The sequence below is a fragment of the Aspergillus brunneoviolaceus genome (assembly GCF_003184695.1).
Source record: "Aspergillus brunneoviolaceus CBS 621.78 unplaced genomic scaffold BO95scaffold_47, whole genome shotgun sequence".
Lineage (NCBI taxonomy): Eukaryota > Fungi > Ascomycota > Eurotiomycetes > Eurotiales > Aspergillaceae > Aspergillus > Aspergillus brunneoviolaceus.
Window position 1 is genome coordinate 223,858 of NW_020290777.1, and position 19,276 is coordinate 243,133.

At 52.1% G+C, this 19,276-nt stretch overlaps 7 protein-coding genes across 7 annotated transcripts; 3 read left to right on the forward strand and 4 right to left on the reverse strand.

The window, feature by feature from the left end:
- Window positions 1-385: 385 nt before the first annotated feature.
- Window positions 386-1,777, forward strand: BO95DRAFT_465289 (translation initiation factor eIF2 subunit beta; the record flags this gene model as incomplete). Its single annotated transcript, XM_025589131.1, has 4 exons — window positions 386-397; window positions 673-787; window positions 898-1,518; window positions 1,611-1,777. The coding sequence occupies 4 exons, from the start codon at window positions 386-388 to the stop codon at window positions 1,775-1,777; spliced, it is 915 nt and encodes a 304-aa protein (XP_025440685.1).
- Window positions 1,778-2,370: 593 nt separating this feature from the next.
- On the reverse strand, window positions 2,371-4,252 carry BO95DRAFT_187279 (AIM24 family protein). The gene is made up of 6 exons (XM_025580915.1): window positions 4,084-4,252; window positions 3,917-3,999; window positions 3,837-3,854; window positions 3,374-3,781; window positions 2,919-3,268; window positions 2,371-2,834 (listed from the first exon to the last, which is right to left on the reverse strand). The coding sequence occupies exons 2-6, from the start codon at window positions 3,966-3,968 to the stop codon at window positions 2,616-2,618; spliced, it is 1,047 nt and encodes a 348-aa protein (XP_025440686.1). The 5' UTR covers window positions 3,969-3,999; window positions 4,084-4,252; the 3' UTR covers window positions 2,371-2,615.
- Window positions 4,253-9,090: 4,838 nt separating this feature from the next.
- Window positions 9,091-10,427, reverse strand: BO95DRAFT_444508 (SH3 domain-containing protein). The gene is made up of 4 exons (XM_025586903.1): window positions 10,289-10,427; window positions 9,774-10,194; window positions 9,483-9,704; window positions 9,091-9,397 (listed from the first exon to the last, which is right to left on the reverse strand). The coding sequence occupies exons 1-4, from the start codon at window positions 10,349-10,351 to the stop codon at window positions 9,342-9,344; spliced, it is 762 nt and encodes a 253-aa protein (XP_025440687.1). The 5' UTR covers window positions 10,352-10,427; the 3' UTR covers window positions 9,091-9,341.
- Window positions 10,428-12,236: 1,809 nt separating this feature from the next.
- mbf1 (multiprotein-bridging factor 1) lies at window positions 12,237-13,033 on the forward strand (the record flags this gene model as incomplete). Its single annotated transcript, XM_025583657.1, has 2 exons — window positions 12,237-12,392; window positions 12,498-13,033. The coding sequence occupies 2 exons, from the start codon at window positions 12,237-12,239 to the stop codon at window positions 12,804-12,806; spliced, it is 465 nt and encodes a 154-aa protein (XP_025440688.1). The 3' UTR covers window positions 12,807-13,033.
- On the reverse strand, window positions 12,995-13,486 carry BO95DRAFT_187474 (uncharacterized protein). Its single transcript, XM_025580917.1, has one exon. The coding sequence runs from the start codon at window positions 13,361-13,363 to the stop codon at window positions 13,106-13,108; it is 258 nt and encodes an 85-aa protein (XP_025440689.1). The 5' UTR covers window positions 13,364-13,486; the 3' UTR covers window positions 12,995-13,105.
- Window positions 13,233-15,033, reverse strand: tif34 (translation initiation factor eIF3 subunit i). Its single transcript, XM_025586904.1, has 4 exons — window positions 14,860-15,033; window positions 14,231-14,737; window positions 14,040-14,156; window positions 13,233-13,970 (listed from the first exon to the last, which is right to left on the reverse strand). The coding sequence occupies exons 1-4, from the start codon at window positions 14,884-14,886 to the stop codon at window positions 13,611-13,613; spliced, it is 1,011 nt and encodes a 336-aa protein (XP_025440690.1). The 5' UTR covers window positions 14,887-15,033; the 3' UTR covers window positions 13,233-13,610.
- Window positions 15,034-15,716: 683 nt separating this feature from the next.
- BO95DRAFT_444515 (C-1-tetrahydrofolate synthase) lies at window positions 15,717-19,276 on the forward strand. The gene is made up of 5 exons (XM_025586905.1): window positions 15,717-16,066; window positions 16,139-16,159; window positions 16,225-16,262; window positions 16,326-18,853; window positions 18,913-19,276. The coding sequence occupies exons 1-5, from the start codon at window positions 15,943-15,945 to the stop codon at window positions 19,019-19,021; spliced, it is 2,820 nt and encodes a 939-aa protein (XP_025440691.1). The 5' UTR covers window positions 15,717-15,942; the 3' UTR covers window positions 19,022-19,276.

Consider the following 19,276-nt stretch of genomic DNA (forward strand, 5'->3'; position numbering starts at 1 on the left):
GACGAATCGGGTTGGGGATGGTCTGATGTAATCATTCCAGGGGGCTGAGGCAGAGAGGCGACGAGGCAGCAAGGCAGGAACAGTCAGGCAGAAAGGCAGTCAGCTCGGCATTGTTGGTGGCCTGAGGAGGCGACCGACAGTACGGTAATGTAAATACGGTCCTGAGTCACTGGGTGGAATGTCACGTGAGGGGACCCGCGATAACGAGAATCGCCCTCTCGCAACCCAAACCAGCAACAACTCAACGGCAGATCTAAGAAGATCGACCTCATCATTCTCTACGAAAAGTATTCTCTCTGTCCCTCGAATTTTGATTCTCGGACTGTTCTGTTCTGCGTCGCGTTAGACTGAGAAGCCCTTTGAATATCATAAGCGCCGAGCCAATATGGCGGACACTGTACGTCACAAAGCCCGTTTTCCCTTTACCGATTGCCCTCCCACATTTTCTTCATTCATTTCATACCCGCTGCTGCTGCTCTCCAAACCACCTTCGTCTTTGCCTGCGTCAAACAACCCTCTTTCTTCCCCAGCTCCTGTCGATCACGTGGTGCTGGTAGTCAACGAGCAGTGCTATCCCTGAGAGTTTTGCTGTCAGGGCTTTTTCATCCTTCACTTTCACATAATTTCGGAGCCCCGCTAACCTGTTGGGCTGTCCGGTTCCCCGATTAACAGGTCGAACCCAAGCAACGCAAGTCCGTCGCATTCAGTGAAGGAGACGTCATCATGGATACCAACGGCGAAGTCACAGAGACCCCTCAGGTTGAGAAGCCCGTTGAGGCTGCTGAGGGTATGTCTTGATACCTCCCCCCTCCATGGCCGGGGTGATTGTCCTGTCCAACCCCCAAAAAATCTACGCGACCGCCTCAAGCTAACACCCTCTCTTCCCCCGGGATATAGACAAGTCCGTCGACGAAGTTACCGAGCTCTTCAAGGGCCTGTCGAAGAAGAAGAAGACCAAGAAGCCCAAGGACACGGAAGCCGGCGAAGGCGATGAGGCCTCCCCCGCCGGCGACGGCGAGTTTGACGTCTCCGCCCTGAAGAAGAAGAAGAAGTCCAAGTCCAAGAAGGTCGACACCGACGACTTCGAGGCCAAGCTGGCTGAGGCCGGTGTCACCGCCGCTGCCGGCGCCGGCGAGGAGAAGGAGGAGGAAGTCCCCGAAGGCGACCACGAGGCCGGTACGGGCATCTGGGCCCACGACGCCACGCAAGCCATCCCCTATGCGCTCCTCGTCTCCCGATTCTTCTCCCTCATCCAGAGCCACCACCCCGACCTGCTGTCCAGCGGCACCAAGTCCTACAAGATCCCCCCGCCCCAGTGTCTCCGTGAAGGTAACCGTCGTACCATTTTCGCCAACATCGCCGATATCTGCAAGCGCATGAAGCGGTCCGACGACCACGTCATGCAGTTCCTGTTCGCCGAATTGGGTACCAGCGGTAGTGTCGACGGTTCCCGTCGTCTGGTCATCAAGGGTCGTTTCCAACAGAAGCAGATCGAGAACGTCCTGAGAAGATATATCGGTATGTGTTCATCCCCATCTTCCCTTCTTATACCCTCTTTAATCCCACTCCGTATTCTTTACTCTTACGAACTGCCACTAACTCCTGTATAGTCGAATACGTCACCTGCAAGACTTGCCGCAGTCCCGACACCGAGCTCAACAAGGGTGAGAACCGTCTATACTTCGTCACCTGTAACTCTTGCGGTTCTCGTCGTTCCGTCGCCGCCATCAAGACCGGTTTCCGTGGACAGGTCGGCCGCAGAAAGAGACAGGGTTAAACGATTTAAAAGCAGGGAATTTAATTTGTTATTCCCCCACCCCAAAGAGGTGCGGAGGGGACAAAAAGAAAAGGGGCGGAGAACTGGAGAGGAAGAAAGAGGGGTTTTGTGCGTTTCTTCTATGGAATCTATGGGTTTTTGCGTGTGGCATAGTCCCTTTCCCTTTCTTTTTCTTTTTTTCCCAGCTTTTACTTTTCTTACCTGCCTCTCTTTACTTCGTGATGGACACGGTTATGATTTCATATTCCCAACACTTCCCCCTCAACAAATTCTCTATCTTCCTCTCGTATACAAAGAGCTTCCTTCTTCCTTTTTTAACTTTCTGGATTATGTATCCTCGTTGTGGTGAGGATCATGTCGGTATGTGGATGATGGGAGGTTATGTGGAATGACCGTTAGTCTTTCTAATGTCTGTTGCTGGTTCGGTGATAGGGGGTGGTTTGAGGGGCTTGAGGGACTGTAGAGAAAAGTAAGGGGAACGTTGAGAAATGAGGATGGTTTCTTTTAGCGGCATGATAGGTGGATAAAAATGGCATGACCTACATACTGCAGTCTAGACACCCCGCCAGTTCTGCGTAATCAAGACTATGCTCCGGTTTGCTGGGTCGAGTTCAGCCCACCATGACTCCAAATCAATATCACATCGCTAGAACTAACCAGACAATCTGATCATGCACCATAAGTTCCAATTTAGATACTATTTCCAAAGAAAATAACCCAAAATCTGGCGTGAGGAGAGGTATATAACAAATAACATGAGAAAGACACAGAGCCCGGAGAAGTCGAGGTTGAACAAGATATTGGCCGTTGCTTCAGACCAATGCATGTGAAGCATGCTTCAGCTGGTGGATTTCCCTCCGTTGAGATGGGCAAGGAAGGAGGACACATTACGGGTCTGCATGTACACAGACCCTGGACCAGTGAATCGACAAGCCAAGCCCTCCCCGGCACTCCAGTTTGAGATGATGCCGCCGGAGGCGACGCGCTCGATCTTATATTGGCAGTTCCACGCTACCAGGTGGCCGTTGTTCACGAAATAGACCTCACCTTCGGCGAGCTAGATTATCACAGGGCATGAAAGGTTAGTGATGGCCGACAGCAGTAGAGATGAACCGGGGGTGAGAAATGAGATGGAACGCACCTCTTTCTTGACAATGGCGCCGAAGCTTTGCATCCAGAGGATGCCGGAGCCTTGGAACTTGTAAACAAAGAAGCCTTCCCCGGAGAAAACACCCTTCATGATGCCCTGGGTCTTGTATTCGCTCTTGACGCCACTGGTGGAGGCGAGGAAGGCATCTCGTCCCACCGTCCACTCCTGGGTACCGTCCAGGCGGAGGGCGGTGACATCACCCAGTACAGAGGGGGCGAGGAGAAGCTCGCCGGGTCCTGTGTATGTTGAGCGCGCGACCTGGCCGCCGGCGAGGGCCTTCATCCATCCGAATGAGAGCGAGCCTCGAAGCGAGATTGAGGGGGACATTGCGATCATAATCCCTACGCCGTATTAGCTTTCGTGCGCCCATTGATATCAGGTGTATCTCATTCTTGCAAAGTTGGGAAATGAGAGCTACTGGACAAGCTTCGGAGTTGCGAACTCACCGGGTCTGGCCTGTAGGGGACATCCGACGGCTAATTGAATTGTCAATAGACTATTCGTGTCCCGGTGACTGATCCTGTAGCTACCGCCGTTGAAGGTGCCCACGTCATCCATGTCGGTAGACATGGCACCTATGAAGTTAGCAGATGCTAAAGGACCTGGCTTGCTGCCAAGTGACATGTCCGTGTGGGCTCTTGTAAGTGTTGTGCCGGACGGAGGTCTATCTGAAGAGCTTATGGCTGCGTTAGCACCGTATGCTCCCGTATTCTCCGCATCATATACGGCTTTCTCGCTCATTGGTGGTGTTGGAGGTTTATTCTCGCCATTAGAGGGCGCAGGCTGCTGGGGCGGCGGAGGGAAGCTGAAGTTGGGAGGTGGAAAGCCAGGGGATGCCTGGGGCGGGGAGTAAACTGCTAGTACTGATATTAGAAGTCTTCAGAGCCATCCTAGATTGGAAAGGCATACTGGGTGCGTTGGAGGGATCTATTTGACGAGCGTTGGTTAGCACCGTGCAGGAAATACGAGTTGCAGTAGGACAGTCGTACAAGAAAATGAGCCTTGGCTCGGCGGGGGTGGATAAGTGAATTGTCCAGACATAGCTGCTGCAGCTGAGAAATAAGGACGCTTGCTACAATAAGAGCGAATGTCAGTCTATATTTCAATTGTAGGCGATGTATGATGCACATCACAGGAATCGAGACGTTTGACTGACAATTGGGTTACTCTTCGTTTCGTTATGAGCTTTTGGATGCGCGACGAGGTATGGAGTATATGAATACAAATGAACTAAAGTCGGAAATGGGACGATAAGTGGGACAGTGAGTTGCTCTGCCAGAGATGCAATGAAATATTCGTTAGGACATTAGAAAGGAGCCAGGGTAGGTGAGTGCGAGACAGACATTGCGACAAGCCGACTCAAGGAGCAAGATCATCTTTAAATGGTCTGAAAATGCACCGCAGTTCCATGAAAGAGGAGGTAGACTGAGACGAGGCCCTTGTGGCCGACCAAGCAGCACTACTGCATAGTGATCTCCAGTCGGCGCTTAGAGAACGTATCTAACGATCTGGATGGCTGGCCTCCATGCGGCACGGTGCGCTGGACCATATTATTGGCCAGTGCATGGGCGCTTTCATAGAAGTCCATACCATTCATTCGGAAAGCCCAGAAAAAAATAGAATTCGTATTACGTTGGAAGAGGGACAATGTCGGGGCGTCCAGACAGATGGTGCAGGAAGGAAGATGCCAGGCCGTTTGATTCCCCGCTCGGACGCAGACTCCTTATGTAGTATAGGTCCTGCCTCCTTCCTGCCTCGGAGTCGGCCCACAATATCACTGCTGCAATCACCAAGACCACGAGGCTCATGATCTGTCATGCATGCATGTTCCTGACTTATGGAGAAGTATTTCCCCTCCGGAGAAAACCCTTCGAAAATAAACTCGTCAATGGTCCGATTTCAGTTATCATACTGCTCATGATTATCGGTGCCGGAGGGATAACCAACAGAATCCAGTATAGAAGCACGCTCTCCTTCCTCGGCATAAAGCACTACTTCGGCACTACTGTGATTCTCATCGCTTCGAAGCACTTGCCGCCGGCTCAATCAAAGCCAGAAGTGCAGAGCGTCTTTCTCCCTGCACCTGGTCGAATATGGTCAAGCCTTTGTTGTTTTTCCGATTGATGTCAGATTTCTGAAGGAGCAGCCGAATGATCTCCTCCATCGCACCATTCTCCACTGCTGTCATTAAAGGTGTATTCCCAAAATCATCTTCGGCGTTGGTGTTTGCCCCATAATTCAAGAGCATCTCGACCATGCCCACTTGCGCGTTATCATCTGCCGCGGCAAAGAGCAAAGGCGTCCTGCCATCAGCTGTAACAGCATCCACATCGGCGCCTTTATCGAGTAAAAGCCGCGTCACCTCCACTTGGCCATGTATGACCGCTTTATGCAATGCAGTGAAGCCTATGCTATCTTGATGATCAACCTCCGCTCCGTATCTGAGCAGGAGCATAGCTGTTGAAACGTCGCCCTGAACAGCCGATATAGCCAAGGGCGCTTCATTGCTTCGTTTCAGACCCAAATTTGGATTGGCTCCATTCGCAAGTAGTCTCTCTGCCACATCCTTCTCTTCGGAAGCGACGGCTTCGATTAGAGCCGAGTAGCCCTCGTATTCCCGACCATCTATATCAGAGCCATGCCGAATCAGCGTTTGAACCGCGAAGTCCGCGTTACACTCTGCTGCAAAGACAAACGCCTTCTGTACCAGAGCCCCATATGCTTGACCGACCTCAGTCCATTTGCACAAGATCCAATGGGCGAGGGCATTTTGCGAGTGTTCAATTGCCCATTTGAGGCACATTCTATCTTCCTCCCCAGGCACCTGCCTCTCGAAGACGATGTCCAGGCCATGTGTAAGCCATCCTAGTATAGTTTCCTTGGCAAGAATCTGGTTATCTCTTTCGAGATTCTGTGACTGAGTGAGATTTTCACTAAAATCTGAAGATCCTGATGCTGAGCCTCCCGACACACTGTTTTGCGCGGTGTGCAACGTGCTGCTCTGGGAAATTGGCTGAAGATCAAGATCTTTGGATGCGCCCAAGGCCTCTAAACCTGGGATGATTGAGTGATTCGGGGCCTTGTTTTTGACTATATGCCACACGATCCAGCCAAGTTGATGGGAGAATCGTGACCACCATGCTTGATGGTCGGTGGAGTTCATCCAATTCAAGCGCCGGCTGAGACCCTCATAGAACTTAGCCCTCGCGTCAAATTGGAGGAGCGATCGCACTTCATCAAACCCGGCCTCTCGAACTACAATGTCACTGTGGCTCATGGCACGTTGACACAGATAGCCGAGCTCGAAAACACAACGCTCGAGCTCCTCTCCTTCGCAACGCTCGCACAGCCAGCGCGCAACGGAAAAGGCTCCTTTCCAATCTGCGTCAGATATCAATCGCTCAATCTTGGTTCTAACGCTGTCTGAGTCTGCAGCAAGCTTTGGCAGCAAGAGCTTGAGAGTTGGAATAACGCACAACAAGGCGTCCTCCCTCGATCCCAGCCCGGCCTCCGCGAAGCACGTCACGAGAAGATCAACGCGGTCGCTGAATGTCACAAACTTGTTCTGTGACCCTTCGCGCACCTCTACTCTACCTCCGAGCTCCGTGACATCTCGCAGGGCATTTTGGAGGAACCGTATATAAATATCCTGAGCGGCCATAGTCTCCATTCTATTGTCAGTTTGCACCACCAGTATATCCTTGCTGGTAGTTTCTTTATCGGGAGAAATTCCAAATAGCCGATTGTGAAAGGCGATTGTCTTCGAAGGCACCATATGTGCTTCTGTATGGCGGTGGATCCATTTATGGAACATTAGGTCCGTTTCCTCTTTCGAAGCTTCCGACTCGGTCAGTCCTACAGCACGGACGAGCCTGGTTCGAAGCCATTTGCTATCAGTTTTGATGAGCGACCAAGTCCATAGGCCCAGCACCGCTTCAAGGACTGCCACATCAACCTGCCACTGTAGGGTGTCCTCCGATCTTTTGAGCTTGACAGAGTATGTTTCGTAGCTCGAGTAAGAATTTCTACCAGGTGCTTGAGACTGGATCAGGAGGTCAAAGCTATGCGTGTCCTCGTTGATATGCTTCCAGTCCGACAAAAAGTTCATTGTCTCCGTGATCGTCTTTGCCAGGCTGCGAGCTACTTTTCTGATGGGGAGATCATCCCAATCCATGCTCTCATGACTGCCTTCAGATGTGAGTTGAGCTAGTCGCGTTCGTGTCTGGATAGCTCTGATACCCGGGCCATTGATCCGTGCTAGGGCTTGTGTACCAGATGACTGAGGCGCAGCTGTTGGATTAGCCACCAACTCGAATGCTTGTATGTTCTCGAGGTGAAACGTGAAGAAATCCAGCTCTTGTTTCTTGTGCGAGACTAATTGTCTCTCAGGGTTCGAAAACCGGTTCTCTTCTGGCCCGGTCCTTTTCGTCCGGAGAGAGGCCCTCACGATCGACATCAAGAACGTCGATCCCACCTGTGCGAGGATGACAGAGGCATGTAGTCCACGGAAGCCAACAAACTGCGTCACGAAGCCAACGACAGTCGTAACCACCGTGAACACCAGCAATGGTTCCTTCCCGGGATTCTGAGAGCTTCGGACCGATTTGATATACATGATGTCTGTGGTGGCCTCCGCCGCAGGCCCTTCGTTGACAGCCAGGAACGCGCCAAACACCTGGTCTCCCACATCTTGGTCTCCCGGTTGCAACCAGTAGATCTTGCTCGGCGTCGTAGGTCGAATATAGCACTTCGTGGAGGAGCGTTCGATGATGAAAGCACAAAAGAACATCCCGATACTGAGTAGCATAGATCCCATGAAGAACAGTGGGAAAGCATAGCTGACGACTCGATTTCCATCTTTTTCGAATTGATCCGGGAACAGGAAGACGGTTATAGCAGAGTAGACAAGCACGCCTGGAACAGCTCGTTAGAAGAAACACTGTTTCCCTTCTTCAATGCGACTAATCGAATCGAGACCGCCATGCTTACCGACTTGCAACACAAACCCCAGAGCGGCCGCAGCGTAAAACCAACCCTGGCTTCTTCTTGCGATCCCTTTGTTCAAGGACAGATTCGCGATGTCAAGCTCGGCCAGGTATTCCTTCTCATCGAGAATCTGCCGGCCTTTCCCGGCCACCCAGGCACCGGTCTGGAGCGCGTCATGCAGGGTCCCGATCCTGCGCACGCGCTGCTGGGTCTGCGGGTCTACGTCCTCCCACACCACAACCTCGAGGACTCGCGGCCGTCCAAGGACCCTGGACACGCCTCCATCGTTGAAGAGCTCGGCTGTGCTCTCCGAGACGCAGGACAGGAGTTCGTTTTCTGCCTCGCCGGGGCCTTCCTGCGCCCGGCCCACAAACGCTTTCAAGGAGGCGTTCCCGCAGACACGGATGACGGCGATCACGGCCGTGAGGATGCCCAGGGGAGAGACCGCGAAGATGAAGCTGTCCAGGATGCTGATCGACTCGGAGAGGTATTGTTTGCTCAACCGATCGCCGAAAAGGGAGATCAATGGCGCCTGGATAGAGACCGGTTAGTTAACTATATGGTTGCCGTGGTGGTGGGCGTCTCTCATACGTACCAGGTCTGTTGCTAGGTCGTCCGTGAAATCATCCCATCCTGTGGCTAGAACGCTGGGTGGGATGGCGAGCAATGCGAATATGATCATTTGCCATGACATGGCTGGGGGAAATGCGACTCAATCGCCCACAGCACCTTTATGAACACTGTACGCTTTCAAGATAACTTCTGGCTGGGAATTTGCTTCTCATGTTCCAGATATAGGAACCACATGTGGCTGTCCAGCCCTGTAGGCGCTATGCCCATAGCCCCCGTTGGGAGAGGCTGAAGCGCGAACTAATGTAGCCTAACAAGCTGGCGGCTGTTCCCAACAGCCCATAGGCCATGATTTGCGTGGCGAGAGACTATTTTCTATCCGAGTTCAACTCGATGTCTCTCGGTGCGTCGACGAGTATCTGCCCCCTTCTCTATTGTAATCCGATCCTGTACTTGGAATAGTCATTCCGGGCGCATGCAATACGTAAGTCCTCACCTGAGAGCTTTGAGCTTTGAGGCTGCTTGGCGCTAACAGAAGATGACAAGATGATCTATCCATGGAATATCGGATATCCTACTCAGGCCTTCAGCTACGGTGTCCAATTGTGTAACTTTCTGTTTGATGATGTACTGAGTATATCCAGAATTCCAGAACCTGTCACTTGCTATTCCGAATGGGTCTCACTAGAGCGATTGCGAATCAAGATAGTCACAGAGAGTATAATGGTAAGGATTAGAAAAACAACCACCAACGCCAATTCCATGAAAGTACTGGATTAAACGACAAAGAGCACACAAGGGTGATCCACAAATTCTCTCGGGCCCTTTCCTAGAGTTACCAACTTCGACAAACAAACATTAAAAGATGCTGTTCACAATGTTTGAACCAATGGTCGCACCAGCACCGAAGACAGCTAGAGTGTATCATCAGCATTCAAAAATTCGAAGAGTGCAAGTTGATGGGAAGGCAACAAAATGTTTTCCCTAGACAAAACTTACCGGCATTACCCAGTTTCTTGCCAAACTTCTTACCGTGTTCCTCGAATTTGCCCTTCTTGGCAGGGTCCCCATCAGGCGTAGAGCCACTTTGGCTCACTTCCAGAGGCATGTTTCCATAGTTGGTGGGTGGAGGGGACGAGACAGCCTTCTCATCAATCACGTCGACATAGCTGCGGGGGAAGATACCCTCGAGGTTGGTGCGCTCGTTACGACCACGCCACCCTATTATTTTTTTGTTAGCAGCCATAAAGGAGTTTCGTCGCCATTGTCAGGGATGTATAGAATCCTTACAATCAGCGTTCATGTGCTCCAAAACATGGATACGGTCACGCGGCTGCAGAGCCAAGTCGCCGGGGTCCGTCGGGGTGTACGCATACAGAGCCGAGGCGATAGACAGCACGGGCGGGGCCTGGGGATAAGCAGGAGGCGGCGGGACGGCCGGGTTGGCGTACGGCTGCGGCGGAGGCTGCGCTTGGTATGTCGCCTTCTCGTTCAACGAGGCATTGGCGAATTGGTTGACGGGAGGAGAATAGGGAGCAGGAGACGGCTGTGTCTGGATGGGCAGCGGCGCCACTGGCTGCGGCTGCTGGACTGGCGGTTGCTGAGGGGGCACCGAGGATCTACTGCGCTCGTTCTCTTTCGGGAGTTGCGATAAGATCGAGGAGAGTTGTGCACGAGTGATGACTGAGGAATCGGCGAGGAATTCGAGCTCCTACAAACAGTTTCTGAGTCAGTAACCCCAGTACCACACGCCAGTTATAATTTGACTGCAGTGTGTTCAAACAGGTGAGGGGATTCAAACTAACCGATCGGACGTTGCGGAGCGACCGGTTGGTCACGGCCGAGAACAGATCGCCTTGGGATGCCATGGCAGGCTATGTGAAGCAAATTCGAGTGATTTAACGAAACTAAACCAGGGCGAAGCAATCAAGAATGTGACTCGACTCGAAAGGCAGTAGAAGCGCTGGAAGAAAAAGAGTGAACAGACAGAAAGATGGATGTGGAAGATGAGAGGCAAATAATAATAACAGACGAGACGATCGATAATGGAGTGACTGAATAACGGATGCATTGGCCGCAGTCTCCAGTTGGTCCCTCCTCTTCTCTTACTCAGATTTGGTACCTGAGGCCGCTTCCACCCAGTGGCACCCACTCGTTCAGAGCCTGGAGAGGGGGTTGGCCTCAGCCCTTGTGGTTGTCTGATTGGCCCCGCGACATTTAGCTTGTCTTGTCATTCCAGGCACCATTATTATCCGTCTATATTTTCAATGTTCAAGGTTACAAGCCCTGCCTGGTGCTCGAGGTTGGACGCTTGATGCTGCTGGAAAGGGGCAAATTCTAGGTAGTGCTCGGCAGTCCCACTCAGGAATTGGGGCTCAATGAACTTGTTGTTGCTCTTCGAATGAAACAACCAAAGCCAACATCTGCCAAGGTTCAGGCCGACATGCTCCTCAACCTGTTACTTGGGAAAAGCAGTGTCTCGCATTTTCTCTTGGCCACACCTCAGATGTGCTATTCTTGGGTCTTCATCCTGTTTGATCTGTTGAAATACTACACTCTTTGCTCCACAAGTGTATCAAGCTCTCAATCGCTCCTTATTGCACATCAAGGCACTAGTTCGTTATGCATAAGCTACGTACCATGATTCAAGTGATCTAGACTATGCTCAAAATAGCATGGGTATGATTCAGCAAAGAAGCATCTTGGCTATCTGAGGCTATAAAAGGAAGAACCATCTATCACTGTCTTAGCAGAGTTAAGCAGAGAGCGAGTCCTCGCAATTTTCCTTATTGACTTGCTCAAACCTACAGTGCGTCATATGTACATTGGTTCTTAGATTCTCGCTAACTCTTCTCTCCCTATACTGTACTACGCTGTGAAGGTTGCGCACAACATTTACACCTCATCCTCAACAGCCACGGGAAATTCGTAATTGACTGAGTGAGGGCAGCTCGAGCTATCTGGAAAGATACTGGACTCAGAAGGCTTCGAAACACGTTTATGACATCATACGAAGTCCTTTGCTTCTTTTTACAGAAGCGTCTCCCTTTTACATGGTTGTAGTGAAAGCAATTGAAAGTAGACCTTATTGTGGGAGTATATATATCCGATTTATAAAGATGTGATGCTTCGAAACGACATGTGTATCGTCAACCGAGCCACAATAATCAACAGAGACATATAGGAAAAAGCCACAAAATTAGACAGCAGACCCGACAAGCCAGAACTCATTCTGCGAGCCAACGTGTCGGAATTGGCATGCAGTTGTCCTTCGTGGAGACTCAAAGCATTCATTGCTGACAATTCAATCGTAACTTGTGTATTGATCGGATCGTAATACACTGCCATGCAATTGTTTAAACCAAGACAGATCGGAAAGATACAACAAATAAGCGAGAAAGACTCATACTGACTCACAGTCGCAACCTGGGTATAGTTCGAGTATGCACACTGCCTCGATGGACTGACTGACTGACTGTACGACGGAGTTAATAGCCTTAATGGCACATGATGTCAGCAGCGATTAAGCCCAATTGAGGTTAGCGCCCAGCGCCCCTCTGACTCCGCCATCCCAAGGGCTCGAGAAGCTTCCGTGGCGGCGATATAAATTCGGCGGGTCTCCAACATCCCTCCTTACGACACATCTCACGCGATCTTTCTCTACTGCCACCTGCTCCTCTACGCCAAAAACTACGCTAACACCATCTTCTCAACCACCCCATCCTCACCACCGTCTCTACACAAATATTCAAAATGAGCGACTGGGACTCCGTCACGCGCATTGGAAGCAAGAACCGTGGTGGCCCTGCCATCCGCGAGACCGTCGTCAAGGGCAAGAGTGCTCTGAACGCCGCTCAGCGCCAGGGTCTCGTCATCGGAACCGAGAAGAAGTACGCCACTGGTAACGCTGTAAGTCATTTCCTCTCTCGCTTCATGGGCAGCCAGCCGCCACCCAAAATCCAAAAACTTCCGAAAGGAGGGGCAACCTGTTCTGACTTGAGCGAATGAATTCAGGCCGGACGCTCCGGTGCCCCCGAGGGCCAGCACTTGACCAAGGTCGACCGCAGCGACGACATTGTCAAGCCCAAGACCGTCGGCCACCAGGTCGCCGATGCCATCAAGAAGCGCCGTACCGACGAGGGCTACAAGATGACCCAGAAGGAACTCGCCACCAAGTGCAACACCACCGTCACCGTCATCCAAGACTTCGAGCGCGGTACCGCTGCGCCCGACCAGAAGGTCCTGAGTGCCATGGAGCGCGTCCTCAACGTCAAGCTGCGAGGCTCGGACATCGGAGCAGAGAAGTTCCCCAAGAAAAAGTAAATTGACTCGGGGGTGAGCCCGCGACTTTTTCTTCCGGGGAAGTTTGCATGAAGTTTCTTTGATTCTAATTTCATCTTCTCTCCTAATTCGGCTTTTTTTTCCTTCGAATCGTCTCGGGTTTTCCTCCATCAATTTCGCACTTTTTCTTTTATCCGGATGTCACGTCTAACGCACCTTTCCTTCTCAATATGAGATCTCATGATTCTTTTTTTTTAACCCAATTTTTTCTCCTTTGTTTATCTGCTGGTCAGAAGAGCGCTGGCCCGGTATTCAAGACGGAGTCCGTTTTTTTTTGTCATTCAGAACAAAGATAAAGACTTTTCTTTCCCCGAATCATACAAAATTCGTGATTCTGCTTGGTGGATATTGAAACTTCCTGGTTTTATGCATTTAGTCGGGCGCGATAGAAAATGTTGCCTAGCAAATTGACCTCGGAATTCAAATGATATGTTCATGAGCATGACAAGATTATGAGCAGGAGAGAAGTTGGAGTCATAGGGTGTGTGCAAAACAGTAAAGTAAAGCAAAATAAGGTTTCTTTTATTAGGACACACCATAGCGACCAGAAATAGGAAATGGTACCAACTCCGACTGTATCATGGAACAAATGAAATATAACTCATGCCCTGAATATCGCCTCGAGGTCTTCTTTTTCTCATACCCGCCGTACCGGTCTTGCCTTTCTACTTTTGGGGGAGTATAGTGAAAGAAAAGATGAAACTTCGCCTCATGACACATACAAAGGATGCGTAACTGGTTTTAAAAAAGATGCATTCCGAACGTCAAAATCGCCCCTCCTTCGCTCTACTTCCGCAGCTGCTCCCGCTCGACCTCGTACATGAAGTCAAAGTAAGGCTTGTCGAAGTGGTGCACACGAACGTAACCGTCCTCTCCGCCGGAAGCGTAGGCAGTACCGGCGGGGTGGACGTCGACGGTGTTGAGGGGACCGAAGTGACCTCTGACACGGCCGATCTCGTCCTCGAAGACCTTGTGGTAGAAGCGAGCCTCGAATTTACCCTGGCGGGCGGAGGTGGTGGTGACATCCATGGCGGCCTGACCACCACCCAGAATAACGTAATCCTTCTTGGGCGTGATCGTGGCGCTGTTCAAGGGAGTATCGGCGGGGTAGGTCTTGAGGATGGCGAGGTTACGGGAGGAGATGAGCTGGCAACCGCGTGTTAACAAGCTTGCACGTGTCATGGAGAAATTTAAATAGGACAAAAGGACACTTACCTTGGCAGACTTGTCCTTGGAGGCGGTGATGAAGTGGGTGCGGTCTTGAGAGAATTGGATGTCGTTGATCTGGTGGTCGAACTCGTGGGCCTGGACGTTCTCCAGCTGCTCACCGGTCTGTTTTCCCACATGCCGTGTTAGCAACTCATCTGCCCCGATTCCTCGCCAGTGAAAATATTCGGTCTGCGCACCTTCTCGTCGTACTGGCTGACACTGCCGTCTTCGTGACCAGCAATGATGTACTTGCCCAGATAACTCCAGCCCGCAACGGTGGCCTTGCTCTCCGTGCAGGTGATCCGCAAGCTGGGCTCATCGGCCTGGTCCTCCAAGTTCTCGCCGTAGTTGATATCGAGGACGGCAATGGTACCCAAGAAACCCATACGCTTCTCCGTCACGGCCAAAAGTCTGCTTCCGTCGGGGCTGAACTCGACCCGCTTCACGGCCGTAGGGAAATCCCACACCTTCACGCACTCGCCGGTCTTGACGTTCCATAGTCGCACGGTGTTGTCTGCCGAGCCCGTCGCCAGGAGAACCGTGTTGGGGCTCACATCGACCGTCCAGATAGCACCCTGGTGTCCGTTGTAGGTACCGAGTCTCTCGCCGTTGGCCGACCACCAGGCGCACACAATTTTATCCTTCGACACGGAGAAAAGAAGATCGCCATCGCTGTTGAACTTGATCTGAGTCAGGGCACGTTCCTGCAAGAGTGAAAAATGTCAGCGACCACCATGTTTCCCCATCCTGTTGATCTTCAAGTGTTTTTTGCAGGCGACAGATAAGAGTCTTCCGAGCTGGGAGGGAGGAGGATGGCAAAACGCACATGGCCCGCAAGCAAAATAGGCCTCATCTTGGGCCGACCACGCGATGAATCTGGGGAAAGGCGACGGAATCAAAAGAGCGATGGATCACAGCTGAGGGCGTCTGTGACCGGGAGTCGTATAATACCTGCGTGATGAGGCGGAAATCCTTGCGGGGTGCTGGCGGGCTCACTTCGTCGGCGTCGTCAGGACTAGTTTGAATTTCATCGCACAGTCCGGGCTCGCGCGCCAAGACTTGCCTGATTGAGCCTGTTTTGTCACAGGGTGACCATACCGGAAGATTAGTAGGTCCGGTATTGCTGACTAATGCATCACGTGACATCCACAGCCCTGAGATCTGTCTGCGAATTTGGCTTAGTTTTTCATTCACGTGATGAAAGACAGCCCATACCCCTCCTGGTCTAGACTACGTGCACTAAGCCTAAGGAAGAAACCTCATTGTCACCCCAGCGTCAGCCTGAGGCTCCTGCGGCATTCATCGGGGAAACTTTTCCATGGAAAACAAAGGCAGAAAGAACAGAGCAAACAGTGTCGAAACAGCAAACTCGAGGGTGAATTATGTTGGAAAAAGGACTTCCTTAGAATAATAGTTGCTTTGCTTGACTGGCAGTTTAGAATCTGCTTCTTCACAGTCTTTCATTTTTTAGGCATTCTACGGAGTCTTGGGCTGCCTGATTCGATTATTCAAGGAGTTTATCGGTGGTTTTCGACCTTTTCCCTATCTGCATCTGAGCTGGCCGAGGAAAGCTGCTGTGGCTAAGAGCTGTGACTTGACCCAGCCCAGTCATCCAATGCCGTTTCCCCCCGCCCGTTCGGCTTCGGCGAGTTTACCCCGCTGTGCTGCTGCTGCTGCTGCTGTTGTCAACGCTGAGCGCTTTTATACTCTTTTTCCGATTCAGCTTCACTACCACCCCTTACCTTCCCTCTACCCACGACTGCTCTTCTCTAGACGCGGGGCTAGGTCTTATCTTCGCTGTGCCTCCTCGTCTGCTCATCGCGCCGTGCTAGGTTTCCCGAGGCTCGTCTCCACCCCCTCCTCCTCCTCCTCTTCCCGACGTACCTTCTCGAGCACCCGACCAGCAGCCATGGCAGCTACCAAGATCGATGGCACCCAGATTGCCAAGAACATTCGCGAGGGACTCAAGACTGAGATCCGCCAGATCCAGGAATCCAACCCCAGATTCAAGCCTAGTCTGGTTATCTTTCAGGGTGCGTCATAGCCCCTCACAATCTCTCCGCACCGTGACTGCTTGAGTACTGACTTGGCTTGAAATCTTACAGTGGGCAACCGATCGGATTCCAGTAGGTTTTTTCCTTTGAAATTGGATTAGTGGTGGAGAGTCGCGGACGCTAACGTATTGCCTCAGGCACTTATGTGCGCATGAAGTTGAAGGCTGCCGAGGAGGTATATGCCACCCTGCTCTTACGACTCAGCTTATTTTTATGCTAACGGAACGTCTCATACCAGACAAACATCCTTTGCAAGATCATCAATTTCCCGGAATCTGTTACACAGCCTGAAGTTCTGCAAGAGATCACCAAAGCCAACAATGATCCCTCGGTACACGGTATTCTGGTCCAGCTGCCCCTCCCCAAGCACTTGTCCGAGCACACTATTACCTCCGCTGTCGCGGACGAGAAGGATGTCGACGGTTTCGGTGCTATCAACATTGGAGAATTGGCTAAGCGAGGTGGCCGGCCTCTCTTCCTTCCCTGCACGCCCAAGGCTGTCATGAAGCTTCTGCAGGAAAGCGGCATCGACCCTGCTGGTAAGGAAGCTGTTGTCCTTGGTCGCAGCGATATCGTCGGGAGCCCCGTCAGCTACTTGCTGAAGAATGCTGATGCAACCGTTACCCTGTGCCACTCGAAGACCCCCGATATTGCTAGAATTGTGAAGACTGCCGATATTGTTGTTGCCGCCATTGGACAGACCGAATTTGTCAAGGGGGAGTGGCTCAAGCCCGGCGCCGTTGTTATTGACGTTGGCATCAACTACAAGGCCGATGCTACTCGCAAGTCCGGCCAGCGACTTGTTGGAGATGTCGATTATGAGTCTGCTGTCCAGGTTGCCTCTCAGATCACCCCCGTCCCCGGTGGTGTTGGGCCCATGACTGTGGCCATGCTGCTGGAGAACGTGGTGACTGGGGCCAAGGCCTACTTCGAGAAGCAGAAGGATAGACATATTACTCCCCTTCCCATTAAGTTGGCCAGTCCTGTGCCCTCCGATATCGCCATTTCTCGTGCGCAGTATCCTAAACAGATCACTCAGCTTGCCGAGGAGATTGGCATTGCACCCCATGAGCTCGAACCCTACGGTCACACCAAGGCCAAGGTCAGTCTCTCCGTTTTGGACCGGCTATCTCACCGTCGCGATGGTCGGTACATTTTGGTCTGCGGTATCACTCCCACTCCTCTTGGTGAGGGTAAGTCGACCACCACCCTGGGTCTGTCCCAGGCTCTTGGTGCCCACTTGAACCGCATTGTTTTCGCCAATGTGCGCCAGCCCAGCCAGGGTCCTACATTCGGTATCAAGGGTGGAGCTGCTGGCGGAGGTTACAGTCAGGTTATCCCGATGGATGAGTTCAACCTGCACTTGACTGGCGATATCCACGCCATCACTGCCGCTAACAACCTTCTTGCTGCCGCTATCGAAACCCGCATGTTCCATGAGGCCACCCAGAAGGATGGCGCTCTCTACAAACGCCTGGTTCCTGCCAAGAAGGGCAAGCGCGAGTTCCAGCCTATTATGTACCGGAGACTTAAGAAGTTGGGTATCACCAAGACTAACCCGGACGAACTCACTGAGGAAGAGATCCGCCGCTTCGCTCGCCTTGATATCGACCCGGAGACTATCACTTGGCGCCGTGTTCTGGATGTCAACGACCGTCACCTGCGCGGAATCACCATTGGGCAGGCTCCCACTGAGCGCGGTCTCACGCGCGAAACTGGTTTCGATATCTCGGTCGCCAGTGAGTGTATGGCAATTCTTGCGCTGAGCAACAGTCTCGAAGACATGCGTGAGAGACTGGGACGTATGGTTGTTGCCACTTCGCGAAACGGCGACCCCGTCACTTGCGACGACATTGGTGCGGGTGGTGCTCTCGCAGCTCTTATGAAGGACGCCATCAAGCCCAACCTGATGCAGAGCTTGGAGGGAACTCCTGTTCTGGTTCACGCCGGCCCCTTTGCCAACATCAGCATTGGCGCCAGCTCTGTCATCGCCGACAAATTGGCCTTGAAGCTTGCGGGTACCGAGCCGGATGAGGACCATGATGCTCGCACTGGCTTTGTCGTCACTGAGGCTGGCTTCGATTTCACGATGGGCGGTGAGCGCTTCTTCAACATCAAGTGCCGGTCCTCCGGTCTGTCTCCCGACACCGTGGTCATTGTGGCTACCGTCCGTGCCTTGAAGGTTCACGGTGGCGGCCCTGAGATTACCCCTGGCGCTGCTCTGCCTGAAGTGTACCGCACTGAGAACGTCGACATCTTGCGCAAGGGTTGCATCAACTTGAAGAAGCACATTGAGAACGCTCGTCAGTACGGTGTGCCCGTGGTGGTGGCAATCAACCGTTTCGAGACCGACACGGAGGCCGAGATTGCTGTCATTCGCGAAGAGGCCATTGCGGCAGGAGCGGAGGACGCGGTTCCCGCCAACCACTGGGCCGAGGGCGGAGCCGGTGCGGTGGATCTAGCCAAGAGCGTGCTCGCGTCTAGCTCTAAGCCCAAGGACTTCAAGCTCCTGTATAACTTGGACGGCACCATCCAGGAGCGGATCGAGCGGATTGGTAAGGCTATGTATGGCGCGGAGAAGGTCGAGTTCAGTGAGTTGGCCCAGAAAAAGGTCGACACATACACTGCTCAAGGTTTCGGCAACCTCCCGATTTGCATTGCGAAGACGCAGTACTCGCTCAGTCACGACCCGGCTCTTAAGGGTGCCCCGACTGGCTTCACCGTCCCCATTCGTGACGTTCGATTGGCGGTTGGCGGTGGATATCTGTAAGTTTTCCTCTGTTTAGCTGCGCTGTCATGTGGGCCTCCCACTGAGTGATTTTTAGGTATGCCCTTGCAGCAGACATTCAGACCATTCCGGGTCTGCCTACAGCCCCTGGTTACTTGAATGTGGATATCGATCCCGAGACTGGGGAGATTGACGGTCTCTTCTAGACGGGACGTTGGTATGGGCTGAGGCCCACTTCAGGATCGGAATTGCGATCTCTGTATAGATTTCTTTTTCTGTCATCTTCTTGATATTCATGATTTTGGACGATAAATTTACAACTACGACGGGCGCAGGAGCATTGGAGGGATCAATTATTTCAACATTACAAAAGCGTGGCTCATTCATCAGGGCCGGCGTCCCTCAGCTAGAAGGCTAGAGAATATACTACGCCCTCTTCAACATAATAAAATGGATGTGGA

Bases quoted from the DNA above. Each gene is read 5' to 3' on its own strand.
- BO95DRAFT_187279 (XM_025580915.1), bottom strand. From the start codon at position 3,968: ATGTCTGGACAATTCACTTATCCACCCCCGCCGAGCCAAGGCTCATTT. The intron at 3,269-3,373 runs GTGAGTTCGCAA...AATACGGCGTAG, and splicing joins TCCCCTACAGGCCAGACCCG to GGATTATGATCGCAATGTCC. The intron at 2,835-2,918 runs GTGCGTTCCATC...GTGATAATCTAG, and splicing joins GCGCCATTGTCAAGAAAGAG to CTCGCCGAAGGTGAGGTCTA.
- BO95DRAFT_444508 (XM_025586903.1), bottom strand. From the start codon at position 10,351: ATGGCATCCCAAGGCGATCTGTTCTCGGCCGTGACCAACCGGTCGCTC. The intron at 9,705-9,773 runs GTAAGGATTCTA...AAAAAATAATAG, and splicing joins GGAGCACATGAACGCTGATT to GGTGGCGTGGTCGTAACGAG. The intron at 9,398-9,482 runs GTAAGTTTTGTC...GATACACTCTAG, and splicing joins CAAGAAACTGGGTAATGCCG to CTGTCTTCGGTGCTGGTGCG.
- BO95DRAFT_187474 (XM_025580917.1), bottom strand. From the start codon at position 13,363: ATGGTGTGTCCTAATAAAAGAAACCTTATTTTGCTTTACTTTACTGTT.
- tif34 (XM_025586904.1), bottom strand. From the start codon at position 14,886: ATGAGGCCTATTTTGCTTGCGGGCCAT. The intron at 14,738-14,859 runs GTGCGTTTTGCC...TCACTCTTGCAG, and splicing joins CTATTTTGCTTGCGGGCCAT to GAACGTGCCCTGACTCAGAT. The intron at 13,971-14,039 runs GTAAGTGTCCTT...CGCGGTTGCCAG, and splicing joins CCAAGGACAAGTCTGCCAAG to CTCATCTCCTCCCGTAACCT.
- BO95DRAFT_444515 (XM_025586905.1), top strand. From the start codon at position 15,943: ATGGCAGCTACCAAGATCGATGGCACCCAGATTGCCAAGAACATTCGC. The intron at 16,263-16,325 runs GTATATGCCACC...GTCTCATACCAG, and splicing joins AGTTGAAGGCTGCCGAGGAG to ACAAACATCCTTTGCAAGAT. The intron at 18,854-18,912 runs GTAAGTTTTCCT...AGTGATTTTTAG, and splicing joins GCGGTTGGCGGTGGATATCT to GTATGCCCTTGCAGCAGACA.